General features: G+C 45.9%; 1 protein-coding gene across 6 annotated transcripts in view; it reads right to left on the reverse strand.

Annotated features, from left to right (window-relative positions):
- Window positions 1-19,634, reverse strand: part of FHOD3 (formin homology 2 domain containing 3) — a 456,179-nt gene that overhangs the window by 260,655 nt on the left and 175,890 nt on the right. For all 6 annotated transcript variants that reach the window (XM_032421245.1, XM_032421239.1, XM_032421240.1 and 3 more), the window contains exon 4: window positions 77-144. In XM_032421245.1, the coding sequence (XP_032277136.1) occupies window positions 77-144 (68 nt within the window). The remainder of the gene's footprint in view (window positions 1-76; window positions 145-19,634) is intronic.

A 19,634-nucleotide genomic window follows, 5' to 3' on the forward strand; every position in this document is an offset into this window, starting at 1 on the left:
AGAAACGTGTCTGTATCTAATTCCATAAGCAATGCAAAAACAGGACTGGAGAGCATGTTTTTCTTCTTTTTTTTACCTGAAATATCTGCTTCAGGGAGAAAAGCGCCCTTCTTAAATCTCGCCCACTGGAGTTGTACAGTTTTTCTGAAATAAAGAACATAACATATATAGAATTAATTAAACTGACTCAATGAACGGTAAAAACACAGGATGTGAACATGAACAGAATTTCCACTGGAGAGGTGAGTAGATTGAATCCATGGAAGATACAGCCCCCACCTCAGACAGTGCAGAGAACAGTCGGGGCCGCTACAGGTGGCCGGAAGAGGGGCTGAGAGAGTTGTGGAGGACAAGGTCCCACGTGCACCCTCAGCCCCCACCCTCCCTCTCTCCAGACTTCGATTCCCAGCTGTTTGTAGACCATAGCACTTAATAACCAGCTATATCCAGAAAATGAACACAGCCAAGATGGAAGGCATCCTCCCACCTCCCTCCTTCCTTGCCTCACAGCCACTGAACCACCATGCTTTCTGCAGCTGGGCTCACCTTTGAGGCACCTCCTTTTCCCTGGGATCTAACGGTCACCTTGAGAGACCCAAGGGCAATACAGTGGCTTTAAGGACTTGATTCCCTGGGGATGGCCCTCTAAACAGCCTTAGCTCTGGTTCTATCTGGGCTCTCACTCATGTTCAAGGATGGGTCTGGCCCTGAGCATGGCAGATGGAGGAGCCCTGTGTCGGTCTTCTCTGGCTCAAGACTCAGGCCAACTCCTATAACCCCCAGTGTTCTGTTAGTCACATTTAACATGTACCAGTTAGGCCAGGCCTAGTGAATAATGAGGTGACCTTGACCTAAGACCCATTCTCCAGAGGTCATAATGTGGCAGGGAGACAAATGAATATGCCAAAAGTACTAGTTAGCCATTGGAGTAGAGCTACAAAGTGCTGAGGGCACACAGGAGGGAGGGAGAAGCCAGTTATTCTAGTGTATGTAGAATGCCTGGGAGCATGGACTCTGCTCAGCTTCACACAACTCAAGCTTGGCCCTGACCCAGGTGACTCAGGGGTCAGGTTAGGTTCCTAATCTCAGGTACCAGACTGACCCAATAAAAGTCATCCAACATGTATTTCCTAAGCACCTGCCAGGAATTGTTTTTTGCAGTCAGTAGTGAAGAGTGGACTTAATAAGTGCAAAAATTAACAGTCAGAAAGCCTACATTTCAAAGATGGTGTCACCACTTGCTATATGACCTTGAACAAAGTAGTTTACCTTTCTATGTCTTGGATCCCCTGTCTATAAAATAAGACCATGCAACAATAGATTTAGAGGAAGACAGTTTTTGTGTTAAATCAAACACCGATATGATGCAGGGTGATGCCAAATTATTTAAAATGTTAAAGAATAAAGCAGTCAAAGGCAGTATCATGCTGGAGGCCAGCCTCTCTGAGCTTCAATTCCAGCATATGGGGGGCAATGCGCAGACCCACATTCTCTGCTATGTCACAGACTTGAGCGGAAGGGCACGGAACACACAGGTCTGTAAGAATTGGCAGAAGTCTGGTCATGAGAAGAATATGCCCACTTGCACAGTAACTCTGGAAGGGAACAGGCTCCCACCTTCGATTTAAAAGGCTATGGGGAGGTGGGGCTCAGCTTTTGCATGGTGGTAGCTTCCCCCAAAGGCCTCCCTACAGACATCTTGCCCTCTTCTCTTCCACTCTCCACACCAAGGCCAGAAGGGTTGCGTGAAAATGGACACCTGATGACATCACTGCTCCCGTTTAAACCCTTCAATGGCTACCTCTGGACTTAGAATGAAATCCAAAATCCTCTGCATGACCCGTCAAGCCCTTGGTCATGCAGCCCTGGCCCCCTCCCTCCCTGTGTTGCAGACTCTCTGGTCTCCTTTAGGCAACTGAGCAGGTCAGGTTCCTCCGTTTTTCAAAACCTATGAAAATACCCAGTAAGGGGCAGAGGCTAGGCTGTGTTAGTCTGGGAGTCTAGGGGGTGTGTGACCCTAAGGCCTTCTTGCTATTTGACCACCATGGAATCTACCACCTCTAAACAATATGCAGTCCGTGATCACTTATTATGAAGAGTTTTGATTAAGACAGTATGCATCGCCTTCTTAAAAACAAGGATCTGAGAAAACCCCAGAGAAATCAGCCATCCCTAAAATGAACATCTTGTTTATCACAGATCCTAAGACATGAGGCCCAGATAACTCTCAAGCTGACCTCTAAAGTGTGTGCATGGCCTCAAAATACACAAGCAATAAATAAGTGGAGCAGACTGCATCATCTCAGGGTCTGGTCCCTGGGGTGACCATTTCTTCAGTTTCCACAGCTAACCTCTCAGACTTCTCAAATTCGGAGGATAGAAATTTTGACTGTTGCCAAAACCACTTCTAATAAATAAGAATAACTCTATCAGATGCAAGCACGGGGATATATAAGCCCCGAAGAAGAGGGGCAGATTTATCCTATCCAGGAAGAGCATGTGAAGAGAGTGTCAATTCCAAGTACCTCTTTATAAGGTAATAAGACTTGCAGTAGACTTCTCTTGCATACTAGATGACAAGCAGAAATAGGTCTTAAGTGAATTTACAGTATCACAGGGTTAGTTACGGATGATCTGTCCTAGCTTCTGATTCATGTGAATGAAAATTATGGTTGTGTTCAGATTGTTAAAGTTTTCATACTTGGTATTACACTCAAAATCAGTTTTTAAAAAAATTTAGCTAAGAATGGCTTAATATTTTGTTGAGGATTTTTCACATCTATATTCATGAGGAATATTGATCTGTAGTTTTGTTTCCTTTTAATGGTATTAATGTTGCGGCAATACTCTTTCTCATGAGTTGGGAGTATTCCTTCCTCTTCTACTTTCAGAACAAGTCTGTGTAGACTTGGTATTACACATTCCTTAAATGTTTGGCAGAATTCTCCAGTGAAGCCACCTGGTGGGGAGGGAGAGGAGTTCTCTGTATTGGAAGGTTTTCAACTATGAATGCAATTTCTTCAATTACTATAGGGCTATTCTGATTATTTCTTCTTGAATGAGCTTTGATAATTTGCATCTTTTAAGGAATTTTTCCAATTCATCTAAGTTGTTAAGGGAATGGGGATAAAGTTGTCATAATATTCCCTATCACCCTTTTATTGAATATAGCAATCTCCCCTCTTATCCCTATTATTGGTAATCTGTCTCTTTTCTCCACTTAACTTCATCTGGCCAGAAGTATATCTATTCTATTGATCTTTTCAAGAATCAGCTTTTGATTTCATTGTTCTTCCTATTTCTTTTCTGACTATAATTTTCTTCCTTCTGCTTGCTTTTGGCCTAATTTGCTCTTTTTTCCTACTTTCTTACGGTGGAAATTTAATAACAATTGATCTGAAACCTGTCTTCTTTCCTAAGTAGTTAATGCTATAAATATCTCCCTAAGCGCTGCTTTGGCTGCATTCCACACAATATGCTATCTTGTGTTTTCGTTTTCATTTAATTTAAAATTGAGTGAATGTGGAATATTTCATTCAAATCAAAAGGGAGTAAATCCTGTGATTTTTTAAGATTTTATTTATTTATTTGACAGAGAGAGACAGCAAGAGAGGGAACACAAGCAGGGGGAGTGGGAGAGGGAGAAGCAGGCTTCCCGCGGAGCAGGGAGCCTGATGCGGGGCTCGATCCCAGGACTCTGGGATCATGACCTGAGCCAAAGGCAGATGCTTAACAACTGAGCCACCCAGGCGCCCCTCCTGTGATTTTTTTTGACCTGTGGTTTATTTAGAAATATACAGTTTAACTTCCAATTATTTGGGAATTTTCTATGTATCTGTTACCAATTTCTAGTTTCATTTCTTTATGATGAGAACATAATCTTAAAAGACATCAATTATTTTTAATTTATTAATGTTTATTTTATGGCCCAGAATATGGTTTATCATGGTGAACATCTCACATACACTTGAAAATAATCATATGTATTCTGCTGTTATTAGGTAGACTGTTATAGAAATATCCACTAGGTCAAACTGAGTGGTAGTGTTGTTCAGGTCTTCTATATTTTCATGAGTTTCTGTAGATCACTGAGAGGAGTGTTGAAATTTCCAACCATGACAGGGGACTTTATTTCTCCTTGCACCTGTATGAGTATTTGCTTTAGGTACACTTTGCCTTTCTCTTGTTCTGGATACTATTTAGGATTCCTATGGCTTCTAAGTGAATTGACCTTTTATCACTATGTAATGTCTTTCTTCATTCCTGGCAATATTCCTTGTTTAAAGTCTACATTTTTAATATTAATATGATCACTTTTGGTTAGTATTTGCATGGTATAGTTTCTTGTAGTTATAGTTGTAACTTGTTTTTATCCAGTCTGACAGTCTCTATCTTTCAAATGATACGCATTCACCATATTTTTAACCCCCAGGATATCACAAATGATTCTTCAGTGACACTAAAACAAAAGATCTCAGGGAGGCCTGATGGTGCCACTCATCCTTTGATGAGAAACATCCTTGTACAAATGCCAAAAATACCTTTGAGTGGTGTCAAAACACTCTCCCCCTCCTTTTTATGCCAAGTCTCTTTTAATTAAAACAAAACTTCTATTTTTTATTTATTATTTTTTTTTTGAGGGGGGCGCAGAGAGAGAGGGAGAGAGAATCCTACGCAGACTCCATGCCCAGGACAGAGGCCAGTTGGGGCTCAATCTCAAGACCCTGAGATCATGACCCGAACCAAAACCAAGAGCCAGATGCTTAACTGACTGAGCCAGCCAGGCACCCCTATAATTTCTATTTGAAAAGTACTATTTCAATGGTCCTTAATTTAAAAAAAAACTGTTTATAGTTATTCATTTAAATAATTATTCCAAACAAAGCTGAATAACAAAATAGTAATGTTTCCAAATTATTCTTTTAGGTAAGAGAATTATCACTACAAACTTCAGAGAAAGATTCACGTATTTTAATGTAGTTTTTGGTTTTTTAATATCAAAACTCAAAAGATCAGCTATCTTCTTTAAGAATATTACATATTTTGGCTTAAATGCCCTTTAAAAGGCAAAGTGTTTTAATTCTCTATGTTAAAAGCACTAGGTGAGGTCTAGATTAGGAGTCTTTCCAATCTGGTACCTGTTAAGTTGTAGCTAGTTTTTTTGTTTTTGTTTTTTTAACCCTTTGTAAGGAGCGTGTGGGTACCTCAGTTGTTAAGCATCTGCCTTTGGCTCAGGTCATGATCCCAGGGTCCTGGGATTGAGCCCCGCATCGGGCTCCCTGCTCAGCGGGAAGCCTGCTTCTCCCTCTCCCACTCCCCCTGGTTGTGTTCCCTCTCTGTCTGTCAAATAAATAGACAAAATGTTTAAAAACAAACCCTTTGTAAAAGCAGTCAGCAGTGAAGCTTCACTCTTATGGACGAAGATATCCTATTCCAAAGTACTATAAACCTTCTTTTTCTACACAATCGACATTTTTAAGACTGTCATGCAGTGGTCTCTGTAACATATGAAAGCAACACTGTGGTACCAAATAGCCTCTACACACAACCTGACCTGTTCTGTTGATTCTTCACATACATTTTATGAGACACCACTGTTCACCTAGAGGACAAAAAGGATTAGGATCCAAGCACGTCTGTAAATGACATAGAGGCATACATTGGAGATAGTCCAAGTTTGGTTCCAGACCAATGCAATAAAATAAATATCACAATAATGCAAGTGAAATGAATTTTTTGGTTTCCCAGTGCATATAAAAGTTATGTTGACACTATAATCTAGTAAGTGTGTAATAGCATTATGTCTAAAAAAAAAAACAGTGCAGGGGCGCCTGGGTGGCTCAGTGGTTAAGCGTCTGCCTTCGGCACAGATCATGATCCCAGGGTCCTGGGATCGAGCCCTGCTTCGGGCTCCCTGCTCCGCGGGAAGCCTGCTTCTCCCTCTCACACTCCCCTCGCTTGTGTTCCCTCTCCCGCTATCTCTCTGTCAAATAAATAAAAAAAACTGCACATATCTTAATTTAAAAATACCTTATTGAAAAAAAATGCCAACCATCTGAGCTTTCAGCAAGTAGTAATTTCTGATGGCAAATCACCATAATATAATAATGAAGAAGTTCGAAATATTGTGAGAATTACCAAAATATGACAAGGACACAAAGTGAGCAAATGCTGTTGGAAAAATGGCACCAACAGACTTGCTTGTTGCAGGGTTGCCATAAAACCTCAATTTGTAGAAAATGCAGTATCTGCAAAGTGCAATAAAATGAGCTCTGCCGATATAATTTGTCATTGTGGGAGGCGCAGTTCCCGCTGGTAGAGGAGGAGCCCGCAGACATTTCATCACGTCAGCTGTCGTGCCCAAACCAGTGACTACCGAGAGACGTTGCTGTCGTTCACGAGCAGCCTCCGCAGGCCAAAGGAGAGGCACTCCTTCCCACAGGCCAAGCCCCAGTTTCCCTGATGCAGGGCTAACCATGCCATGGGAGGTGAGGTCTGGAGCTTTCACTGCTGGGCACACTCAGGAGTTCAAGAAACAGAGTGTTCCATCTCTAGCACATCCAGGCCTCACCACACAGAAAGTCAGCCTCCCCATGGCTGTGCAGGGCTCTCCTTCAGGTTAGACAAGACTATCAAGGCCCCCCCTAGGAACAGGGCTGGCCTGGCAGCTTCCTGAGGGCATGCTGGACATGGCTCTTGGATGTATTTCCTATTGAACATCACTCCCTCCTCCTTCAGAAGCAGCCCTTCCATGCATAGCTCAGGTGTGATTCTCAGTCCTGGGTTACATGAGCGCATGCAAGGCTTCCTTAGGGAAAGATGACTGAGCCCCATGGGGCTCCCTTGTTCCGCCCTCAGTATTTGCAGTCTCTGCTGTCTGTGAGGGTCTGCATGTGCGTAGATCCAGGGGCACATTGGGCTTCAGCCTTGTGGGTGATGAAGCAGAGCATGGGGGTCCTCTGATTCTCCAAATACACCCAATACACTATGCAGACTGTTCTCATGGGTCCCGAGTCCCAAGGGAGGGAATTTCGTATGTCCGTATTGCCTAAAAATTAGGCAATGCAGAAGAAAGAAGGCATCAAATGTAGAGCAGGGAGAGAGAGAGGCCCAGAGGCCACACTCTGCCAGCAAGAGGGCAGCTCCAGAGCTTCTGCCATATGCCAAGAAACTCAGAGGCTCTCCCTTTTCCGTTGTCCACCTATGTTGTAAACACATGCCAAGGAGCACGCAGCCTCTACTGGGGGGATGGTGCAGAAGACGATGGATCCTGCCACGCCAGACTCCATTTAAGAGTCCTAGGTCAGAGCACTGGGGAGGAAGATGCTACATGACTAAGACGTGAAGTGTGGGTCCCTTCCTGGCAAATATCAAAAACAACAACAAAACCCCACAGAATCTCAACTCAAACCTGAATCCTATGTGCAAAGGGCAGGACTGGGCTGGGCTCAGGTTGGAGTCCAGAAGTTTTGCCATTCTCCCAAAGCCTGGAGATGGCCAGGTGGGAGGTACGAAAAGAGGAACCCACCGCCCACCAGCACAGCCCCAAGGGTAGGACAGTAGCTCTTGAGAACTCAGGGGGCAGAAGGTCCCATGGAAGACGCAGTGCCAGTTCCAGCAGCTTGGGGTGGGGGGGAGAATGGGGGGCCGATTCTGCATCCATTCCTATTAAGGTCAAGCACAGCCTGTGGTTGGCCAATAAATGAAGATATTTATGTATGTATTCTCCCACCTCCTTCCAAACTGAACCTACCCAGGGTGAGGTCATATGTATAGCATTAGCCTTCGAGTAAAAGGTCATCAGGAGCTTACATTGGGTGGGGAAAGGAGGCCGGACCAGAACATCATTTGTTAAAGTCTTTATAATTGCCCCCATCTTTTCTCTCCACGGTTCTTGCCTTTTAAAATGAAACATGTTTAAGAGATACAATTAAGGTATTACACTTTAAACCAGTTTACAATGACGAGCAGAGGGCAAACTGATTAAAGGCCATTAGGGACCACTCCTGTTCCATCATCGGGAAGGAAACCCGCATGGCCCGCCCACATGAACACTGAAAGGCACAGCCATGGATGTCCTGTGCTTTCTGCTCAGCTAGGAACACAGAGAAGAAAACCTCGTGTGGGGAAAACAGACCTGAACATTAGAAGAATCAGTGGGAACATGAGAACCTATTTACATTTAGTGAAAGAGCTTGGAGGGGAAGAACCCAGAGCATCTGTGAGTGTGCCAAGGAAGTGGGAGAGTGAAAGATGTATCTAGAGCATCATGCTTCAGAACCATAAAAATCACCGACTTTAAGGCTAATAATTTCAGCGCACCCTTCTCTCACCAAGTGCCAAACACATTAACCAAGCGCTCTGTGCAAACACTTGGACCAAGACCCAGGAGACCCCACTCTGCGCAGAGGAGGCAATAACTTCCCTTTAACACTTGAGGGGCCACAGACGACATCACACTGAGAGAGGAGATGTATTCACAGACAAAATGCCTGCACCTACATTTAAAAATCGTTGGCACCAGCTACAGAGAATGCAACCAGCATGATTTTTCGGATGGAGCAGAGAGACATGAGCTCCTCCTTTGCCAGGCATTAGCTGCACGACGTTTGCTCTTCAGACCCACCCGTCCCGAGAGCGCTGGTGAAGAACAACCCTGAAATGGGACAGAAATCGCTGGCCAGGCTTAGGTTATGCTCCGCTCCCCAGCCAGGAAGTCTGCAGTCCCAAGTTCCTTTCAGCACTGAGTCGAAGGAATTCCGCTCTGGACATTCTTCCCAGGAATTCGAACGAGCCACCAACACACTGATGACCCGGAAGTACAACCCACTTCAACCTGCAACTGTTGCTTCGTTATGACCTGTTGACATTTTAAAGAAAACCACCAGAGTGGCACAACAGAAAATTTTTCAGTGAAAAAACTGCTTGGTCAGATTTTAGAAATCCCTCTTTCCCAGCAACGTTTAAGTGTTTTAGAGTCATAGTTTCATTTCTAAGTTATATACAGCTCATCACAGATGTTAACGTCAGAGGGGACAGGTTGTGACAGCATGAGGCTGGGGACACCGTGGAGTCCTCGCGTTCAGGGTCTCATACTGCCACGCTGTGAAGTTTCAACTCCGTGTCACTCTCAGGCTGTGACAGAGGGTGCTGGGGGGATTTCAAACAGGAAGGAATCTAATGACACAGGGTTCTATGAGGCTCACTGCCCATACGGCCCATCAGGGCAGAGGAACTGAGACGGGGACAGGTAGGAGCAGGAAACCAAGTAAGAAGCCTTTGGAGTCACCTGAGCAAGGGGTGATAGGTCGTGACAGGAACAGAGTGGATGGTGAGGAGGGATGGATTGGGGAGTGATTGAGGAATAGAGCTGAATGTGGGGTGAAACAGGTGAAGGACCCCCCGACCTCCAGCTTGCCCGCTAGGTTTGTGGGGAAGCCATTCCCTGAGACATGGGACAGTATGAGCAGTCGCTACCGGTGAGCAGTGCCTCTGTCCGGACGTGGACCCCCTAGGACAGCTGAATGGCATCCTCAGGTCTCTGGGGTCAGAAGAGGCACATGCTCCAGCCTGGAACGTGTGGTTTTCCTGCTTCCTCCACCTCGCCCTTCCCTGTGTGCCCATCGCCTCCTCCTGAAGACAGCCTCAGTCACCTCCCAAACCCTCTGTGAACTCCTGGTATTCACCTATAGTCTAACAGCTGTCACGCAGGGCCCCCTTCAAGCGGCAAACAGCCTCTAGGAGCTGTTGGCTAAGGAGGCTGCACCAGACTTCCAATCAGGCAAGGGTGGGCTTGGTTGCTTGTCGGCCATGGCCACCCATCCGAGCCCGCCCAGCTCCACACACTTTCTGGCTCGTCACCTTGGGAGTCCCAGCACCACCCTCCTCACGGCCTTACTGAGGAAGGCAGCCCAGGCAGAGCCAGCTACCTTCATTTCTGACTTCACTCGGAGGCAACCCTTTCTCCCTCTGGGTTTCAGAGAGCTGGTCAGCTTTGGGTCCCAGGGAAGCACACTTTTGTTTATTCCCATCTTCACTCTCACAAAAGTGTCCCCTCTCAGAGGCAAAGAGGCCGGATCAGCTGCTGCAGGCCACATCAGGAACTGGAATTCTGGGGAGAATTTCTTCCCAGGGTCAAAGACTGGTAGAGACAGATGGGTCCACAGACACATCCAATCCTACCAGCTCCCCTTGGAGAAGCTGAGCCCCTCCACCCAATCCACAGAACCCCTGCTGCACTTTGACAGTGTCCCTTTAAAAAGGCTGCTGACCACATCTTTATCCATCCATCTGCTGATGGACATCAAGGCATCTTTCCATAGTTTGGCTATTGTGGACATTGCTGCTATAAACACTGGGGTGCAGGTGCCCCTTCTTTTCACTATATCTGTATCTTGGAGGTAAATACCTACTAGTGCAATTACTGGGTCATAGGGTAGCTCTATTTTTAACTTCTTGAGGAACCTCCACACTGTTTTCCAGAGTGGCTGCACCAGTTTGCATTCCCACCAGCAGTGTAAGAGGATTCCCTTTTCTCCACATATTACTCAGCCTTCAGAAAGGATGAATACCTACAATTTGCACTGACATGGATGGAACTGGAGGGGATTATGCTGAATGAAGTAAGTCAAGCAGAGAAAGACAATTATCATATGGTTTCACTCATATGTGGAACATAAGGAATAGCAGGACGGACCATAGGGGAAGGGAAGGAAAACTGAAGGGGGAGAAATCAGAGAGGAAGACGAACCATGAGAGACTATGGACCCCAGGAAACAAACTGAAGGTTTCAGAGGGGAGGGGGGTGGGAGATGGGGTAACAGGGTGATGGGTCCTAAGGAGGGTACGTGTTGGGATGAGCACTGGGTGTTACAGTAACTAATGAATCATTGAACACCACATACAGTGGCTAACTGAACATAATAAAAATAAATAAAAAGGCTGCTGACCCAGGGTGATCAGATCATTATCATCTGAAAAGCAGCAAAAACACCCCGAGTCAAGCAGTTGTATGAGAAACAGGTGATGGGGACCTGTTACTTCAGAGGTCTGTCGCTTCAGAACTCCTGGGTCTCTGTCCACACCTCTGCCTCTCCGTGTCCTATAAATAGTTCGGCTCCCTGTCCTCTCTTGCTCTAGTTCCTTCTTTCTTTGTTCTCTTCCTCCCTCATTAGAAAACTGGAGAACCTCCAGATATTTTATTTATAGGCTTTTATCATTCCCTTTCTTTTAGAATTCAGTTAAAACTTTTAGATGTATGTTTTTTCAAAATTACATATATTTCTCTTTCTAGTTCTCTTTTAACAACCAGGAAAAGGAAACTGCTGCGCTAAGTTGGTTTTGCTTGAGCAGAGGGTGTTTCTCCCCAGAGCTGGCCACAGCATCACGGCTTCCCTGCCCTGCAGCGAACCCTGCTCGCCCCCTCCCGGTGGGGCACAAAGGGAAGGGAGGTTGCCTCAACAAAGGAGCCCAGCTCTGCTCTTCTGGAAGCATCCAGAGTCCCAGGTGATATCCACAGGAGACCATCTTTCTCCATCCACTGTCAAGCCCAAATCTACTTTCCTCTCCAGGGAGAAAACTTAGAAGGGAACCATCCTGGTCCAAGGGCCAGAAACCACATACGCACCCCACCAGCCCCTGAGCGCACACATAGAAAATACTCAGCCGTCTTCCCCGGGCCTGACTGTAGCCAGCACGGTCCTAACCTTGGCCTCTGCAAAGTAGCCCTTGTTCCCCAGCCTCCGCTCACCGAACCTGCCATGCTTGGCCCCTGACCTCCTGTCCTGCCCACCCTTGGGGCTCTGGGTGAACTTCACCTGCCCTCTCCTGCACTCCCAGTTGGCAAGGTCCTGGTCCTGCACTGTGCACTGCTATGGTTTGTCCACACCCTCCCGTGCTATTCTGCCATAGCCTTGGATAATACCACCATCCAGACTCCTAAACTGATGTTTGCATTTCAGAAGAGATTCCTCTCTATGCCTCGGTTTTCTTAGGAGTAAAACAGTTTGAGAAGTACAAGTTCCCACATTTTGAAGAACACAATAACATTGGTAAAGCATCAGGTGCATTTTAGTGCTCAGTAAAAACCACTTTTCCTTCTCTCCAACCCCAAAGACTTCAACAACGTTTCCAAAAAATACCTAAGACTCTCTGCAGTGAATAGGCGAGGCTTTCATGGGGCTGGTGAGGCGCCTCCTCCTGTCATCTGTCAGGTCCTCTAACTGTGTGCTGAGAAAGTCGCCTCAGCTGACAGCCCTGGCTGGGCCTGGGGAGTGCCTCTCCAACCACGGCCACCACCCCAAAGAGACGGCCTCTTCCTTCCTGGGGTCAATGGCTCTTGACAGAGAAAATGTTCACCATCCCTGCCCTAAACATTTTGAGGAGAAGAAGTGAATGTCTAATCCCTAGAGAAAAGATAAGGATCATTAGCTGGGGTCAAAAGGGAACAATCTGGTATCAATCATGTCACCAAGCAGAGTGGCAGAACTCCATAGTTCACCTGACCCACCCCATGGGGCCAGGCTCTTCCTTTAAGTCTTCTTCAAGATGGAAACAGCCATTAATCTATGGCAAGCATCCTAACACAAACAAAACTGCACCAAGATTAGGGTTTGTTTTTTTTGTTGTTGTTTTTTCTTTTTACAACAACTGTTTTGATAAGAGTTTATTCTCTAACCAAGGGGTGAGGACTAGGAGGACCATAGCATTTTTACAGTTAAGTGCAGCAAACCTTAAACACTGGTTTTGTCTTATAACAAATTCACATCTGAACTGAAGGTCTCTACATGTCAAAAGGACGAGCTGCATCCCAATCCTTCCTGACCTCCTGACACTTTCCCTCTGTTTGTTTCCAGGCTGTGCCAAGGAGAGCTAAGCCTCAGGTCCATAAATGACCCGAGCGTCACGTCTCATCCCCTCTGTCGTAACAGCTAGGAGAGTCCAGTAGAGTGGAGAATATAATTAAGAAGCATCGTGCATACAAGCCTCAAATTTCTGGCAGATTTCCATTGCAGAGGACCAGAAAACCTCTTTCTGGCCCTAATCTTTCATCAGTATTTCCTAATGAAACCAACTATTTGCCTAGCTATCATTTCTCCTTGGAATCATGGAGCTCCAGAGGGACATCACATAGAGAACAGGGGCTGTGGCCTCTGAGCCACTTGCAAGCAGTTACTTTAGCAGGAAGGAGCCTTGCACCCCAGCCTCAAAGATGTACAGAAGATGGTGCTCCCATGAGGAACTGAGAGTCTAATACAGATCTATCGACAGATATGTTCAGTCTAATGTGGAAAGTGATGAAACAGAGGAGGGCTTGCAGGGGTGGGTGGGGAGGATCCAGTAAACTCGAGGGTTCAGGGAGGTTTCCAGAAGCCTAAGACGTCAGACAGATTCTGGGGCGAGAGTTATCCAGGTGAATAAAGGCAGGCATAGATTTCCAGGATGAGAGCACAGATGTGACACACCCCAAGAAGTGAGAGCACCGGGTGTCTCTAGGTAACCTTTGCAGTCCTATGACACCACAGACAGGAGCCACAGGTGGGCGGGATCATTTCTCTGGATCAGACACAGGCTGACTCCTGGACTAGTCATCAATCACACTCATGGTAGGTTGACGGAGTGACTTTTTCTTTTTTATATTCACCCAACCAACACTATGTACCAGGCTTCGTGCTAAGTTTTAGGTTCACTGGATGTGGATGGGGTCTTACCATGGTGGTGCCATTTGTGAGAAATGAAAGCATTGCTGGAGTGCTTTCCTGCCTAATAAGGCCTAATAAGGCCCACTTCTCACATCTGGCTGAGTCTGACTTCTTTTCCCCTCTAGGGTCTCTGCCTCACTGGGGTCCACCTGCTCCACCCAAGTCAGTGTAAAGAGAAAGCACCAGGGCAGCCCCTGGATTTGCAAGGACTGATGGGGAGTGAGGGCTGGGTGCAGCTGAAGAGCAGACTACCCCCAGGCTTTGGACTATGATCGGCTCCCGCAGTCAGGCTCTCACTGTCCTATGCCTTCACCATCAATCCACCCTGGAGGCTGAGCCAAGGGAGCCTTTAAAAGAAAGAGTCAGAACCACAGGCCACTGACAGAAGAGGACAAGCAAAAAGGCACGTTCTTCTAACCCCACAGTGCAGTCATCACATCACCATGAAGTGGGCAGACCTACCACTGGTTGGATTATCTCAGACAGGGAAAGTGAGTAGACTTCTGAATGGAACCTGACAATAGGCGGGCCATGTTGGTGGTGAAGGGGACCTTAGAGTGCCTTCACAAGAGATGAAGTTCTCTTTGACTTGAGGTCATCCACCACCCACCCATCCCCTAATGCCCAAGCTCCACACATACTCCCCTCAGAACCAGACAGCAGCCTGCATTCCCTCCCAAGGGCAGACGTATTTCCAGGAGTAGGAACTCAAGTGATAAAAGGCTATGGGGCTGGCTCAGCCACACCCTCTGTGTGAATCATTATCTTGGTGGCAACCGTTAAGAGCAGGCGGCACTTACAGTGACAGAACCAAGAATGGGAAGCTGGCAAGGGTGGCTCCATTTGGTGCCCCCTGTGGGTTCTCCCTTGGGCTCTGCCCTTACTCCACACAGACCAGAGCCACAGGCATGGAAAATGTCCTCAGTAATCTTTGTGGTCGGACAGCAGGGCCCCAGCCGTCACCACACCCCCAGAGGAGCTGGAGCTCTTTCCTCAGGAAAAAGACATGAATACCCATCATTATACCGCACTTAGAGGCTCCCTCAAACACTGACTGCAGATAAAGGTGCCATTAGAACAAAACCAAGCACCCAAACTGTTGCTTTGCGTTGCAAGGAAGCAGAGATTTGTTTCGTTTTCTCCTTGCCTGAAAATTATGAGGTGACCTGTTTCATATATTCTCTTTGAGATCTAAGACTACTAGATTTTAGCCTTACTTCACCAGTTAATGCCTGTATTTACAGGATATTTAAATTTAAGCAAAGTCAGCCTTAAGTCGGGGGACCATTTCTTAGCACCTCCACGAATTAAGTAAGAATTTAAAGAGCCACTCGGCCCCGTCGAGTCCCATATGTGGCATATGGCATATGAGGGGCAGAGAAAGTACACAGCCACATCCTATCTTTGGCTGCAAAGCAAATCATCAGAAATTCACACTACACATTTTCTGTGACATATATTAAAAGAACTGGACAACTGAACAGAGAAAGGTCTCGAGAACCAGCAACAAAGGGAAGCCATGAAAGGCAGGGCTGCCCAGACGAGAGGAGCCCTGGAGACTAGGAACCATCCACAGTGGAGATGGTCACATGACAGGGTTTCCTTTACAACAGGCCAGCAGAAAGTTGAGGCACATTACCTTTCATCTCCTCTTGCTGGAATGCGCACAGAAACCGCCTAGGAGTTGGTCAGCTGCAGATCTGGGTTCAGTAGATCTGAGGTAGGCCCAACTTTCTGCATGACTACCAAACTCACAGGGCCCAGAACCACACTGGGAGAACCACTGATCTTGGGACATTGAGTTACCACCTGAGGACCCTGAAGGAGAGGCCACCCACCCGGGGAGACTAGTTAGAATTTGAAGGAGTCCATGGAAAGCATAACTACTACAGGTGCTTCTAATCCTGCTGTTTAAACCCGCTCCTCGGAGCTCATTAAGCAGCATGGGAGAGGATAAAATCTTCTCCAACTGCAGTGTGTGGTAGTCAAGACAGGTCACCGGCTAGACAGACTGGGCTGGCGGCTCCTTCTTTGAACCGCAGTTAATCTTCGAACCAGTCCCTCACCAGAAAAATGAGGGTAATATAAAAACCCACCCTGCTCCCGTGAAAATACTTGGTAATGTACTTTACTAGCATTATGACCTTTCCACCTGGGAATAGAACAAAAGGAACCAGAGGAGGATAGACTCCTGATATATACATGATTTTCACATGCAAGGAATAGATTAACTCATCTACAGCAAAACACCAGAAACTGACAAGCTAGAGAAGGTAAAGAGCAGGTGTGAATGAACTGGCTACCACTTGTCCTTTCCTTCTTCAGCTCAGAGACTCTGGTTGGCTGGCTGAGTGGATCCTGGAGCTGAGCCTGATTCCACTGGGAGCTCTGTTCACGTCTGGCAGCACTGACCGAGATTGCTCCTGTCTCTCCATGAGCCACACTGCCCTGCTGCCTGGTCCTGGGTTTGCGACATGCTAACAACCGTGGGTCATCTGCAGTGACTGGCCTTCCAACCAGAAATCACTACCTGGCAAAACCGCAAATTCTTTTAATCCTTCCCTCCCAGTCAGGGGAGCTTGGGGGATGCATTAGAAGTGAGGCTTTGCCCCTCTTCCCAGTGTTCTGAGTTCATGCCTCTGTTCCTAGGGCATGAGTGCATCTGGTTGGCTCAGAAGAGTCCATCGTGGCCCTTGGCTGTCATTCTTACCACAAGTGAGTCATGCATTTTGAACCTGGATATATTCTACAATGTTCTGTCTCTTAAGTGCTCATCGTGGAATATTCAATTCTGTTCAGATCAACATTTACAAGACTCCACTAGATATGAAGGAAATATTAAAAAGACTTGCTCCCAATTTGCTTATCAACTAGTGTAAAAGCAATTCCACAAAGTTTAGAACAGGACAAACTGAAAGTCTTTAGGTGACTGCTTCAGAGACCACAGCAGAGGGACCAGGAGCCTGCTCCTATGCTCAGGATAAAGCCCTGTGGCCAACCTTTTTCTTTCTCCCTCCTACACCCCGAGTCTCATCTGGCAAGGGACTCCATCCAGCCCTTTCTTCTGACTGCCTTTCTACACCCCTGGTCTAATAAGCAATCCTTCCTTCACCTGGGTCATGCAGTGGCGTCCTATCTGGTCACCCTGCTTTCCCCCTTGTCTCCATTTGATTCATAGCCTCACACCTTCAGACCCTTAAGAAAACATCCCCTTCTGGGTGAGATCTTCCCTGGCTACCCTATTTTAAATTGCCAACATGCACCCAGATACACATAACTCAGAACGACTCACCTGTTGTTCTCTCAACACGTGCCACCCTCTAATATTTTACTTACTTGCCTTGCTTACTGTCTCCCATATTGTAGTGTAAGCTTTGCAAGAGCAGAGATTTTTGCCTGCTTTATGCATTGCTATAGCCCCAGGACCTTAAACAGTGACTGACACATAATAGGCACAGAATACATTTTTGTGGAGTAAATGAAAGAATCAGTACCTTCCCTCCCCTCCCTCTGGTCTTATGAATAGGGTGTTTGAAGTCTGTTCCCACCACCCCCCCCCCCCCTTTTTTTTTTTTTTTTTTTTACAATTTCTGAGACTAGGAATATCTTTCAGGATCTTTAAGTGTCAGACACACCCGCCTTCTGCCTAATTCCTTAAAACTCCAGCCCAGATCCTGATGTAAATAGTGGCAGGCTGCCTTCACATCATTGTCTGGAATTAAGGAAACGGAATTAATTTGTTCTCACTCTCAACTAGACCAATGGCAGGAGTTGCATGTTCAGAACGCCTGCCTCTGATTTGGTAGCGTAGAAACTTTTCCTTTCGTGGGTAGAAGGGGAAAGAATTGCCTTTTAAAATGCCAGCTGTCAGATAAAAATACTTTTGTCTTTGGTGGTTTCAACTGCATTTAACCTATGCCCAATATTATTTTCCATAGTCAATTGACTTAGGGAGAAAAGAAGTCACATCTTTATAATTTGCATTTTAGGTTTATTTTGAGGTGAGGCACTAATTCAAAATATCAAGACAAAAATATTTGTTTGGTATCTGTCCATGGTACCAGTGGGACACAAGTGCCCCCCATTTCCAGAACCACATAAAAAAAGCTCTCTGTGGCAACCAACTTGGCTGAAAGGAGCTTAAAAGAAGAGAGGGGGGAAAGGGAGGGTGGTAAACACTGCCTCCCCAAAAGCAGAGTTTTCCACCTTTTTCCCAGCCGCCTTTACAACAACATAAGGTAATTTCACAATCTCAATAGAAGGACCACATGTTAATACTCCCTTTCTTTTCATTGTCTTCTCTGAAATTCTGTGGTCCTAGAGAGTTTTGGCTCACTTGAAGAGCTTGGACCAAAAGGAGGCCTTTCAAGAGTAGATTATAGCTGACTGCAGAAATTCCTGAGGCAATTTACTAAGAAAAGAGAAGTGGACAGCAAACACAGAATACAGCAATGATTTTCCACCACTCCCCTCCTTCCTTCCGGTCTGTTGCTTTTCTCCTTCCGTGGAGGGGGAAAAAAAAAAAAAAGCTAAGGGAAATTAAGGTTTATTTCCGACACCAGCTACAGAATGCTTTAAAAGCCTTAACAAAAGGAGTTACACTCTTCAAAAGCAAAAAGACTCCCAATGCTTCCAGCCCAACACAGCACAAGAAAACTAGGCTTGGAAATGGCTTGAGTTTCCAGAGAAGTCTTGAATGTTCTTTTAATGCCACAAGGAAGGAAGGAGTCAAGACAGGAGAGGAAAACGGCTGGAATCCCACCTTTGGATTTGGGGAAAACTTTGGAATCCCAAAGCAGAGCAGGTAAATAGAGACAATTCATGACGTGATGGTCCTTAATTGAGATCACTAATACCTGCTTATATATATATAAGATACGCAAAGTATTCACTAATATTGAAGTTGGTCTGTTCTATTGAACAAGGTTGCTACAAAGATATAAATCAAGGACCAAATGCTATTTGACTGCTACAATTTATTTTGTATATAACGTCTCATCACAACAGTGAGCAAGATGATTAAAGTCACTCTCCCATTTTTCTAGAGTCTAGCAGAAACTGCTAACTTCCAGAATAAAGTTTAAGAACCATTCAAGCGGAAAAAGCCTTTGAAAAACTTAAATAGTTGTCAATAGTAATAATGTCCTTGAAGCCACTGGCCAGACCCTCATGCTTCATGTTCCTAGGACAAAAGAACCATAATTAAGTTGCATTTCCTCTTCTGGGTGGACATTTCAGCTACCCCGTTCCACCACAGAAACCTTTGATGGACACTGGACACCTCCATGCATGTGTGCAAATATTTCTCTACAGAATTAAATTTTGTCCACAGTTTAAGAGGACCGGGTGACGTGGTGTTAGAACACAGCAAATCAGAAGCGGTACACAAAGCGTGGCACGGATTATGAAGGCTCAGGATGTCTAGAGCAGCACTGAGGAAGAGAAGGCTCTGGCCAATGGACTCACAAAGTCTGAGGCTCAGGGAAAAGCCTTTTCCCACTGGGCCATCAAGGTGCTCCTGCATGGAAGCAGGCAAATCTGAAAAATGTCCATTTGCCTAAACCCGATCCGCAGAATTTACTTCTCTTCATCATTTAGGAAGTTTTAGCAATTTGGTTGAGTGTGATGGTCGTAACAGCTACTTCTGCCTAGATCTGGATGATCTGTTCTTAGGAAAGGCTCATTTGTTTCTGAGCCAGCCCCCTACAGCTGCAGCTGGGAAGAGTCATGGGGGGAACATCAGCACGGCCTCACTGGGCAGTCGACTGGAAAGGCAGGTCAAAGGAGGAAGGTTGGGGGTGGGGGGAGGTACACAGGGACAGTTCACGGCATCATGAATTGAGATCATTACCAAAATCTGCTTATGTATAAGAAATGCAAATTATTCACTAATATTGAAGTCCTTTTATAGTACAAATGTTTTTGCCTCCCATA

This window comes from Phoca vitulina, unplaced genomic scaffold (genome assembly GCF_004348235.1).
Source record: "Phoca vitulina isolate PV1807 unplaced genomic scaffold, GSC_HSeal_1.0 scaffold24, whole genome shotgun sequence".
NCBI classification, from domain to species: domain Eukaryota; kingdom Metazoa; phylum Chordata; class Mammalia; order Carnivora; family Phocidae; genus Phoca; species Phoca vitulina.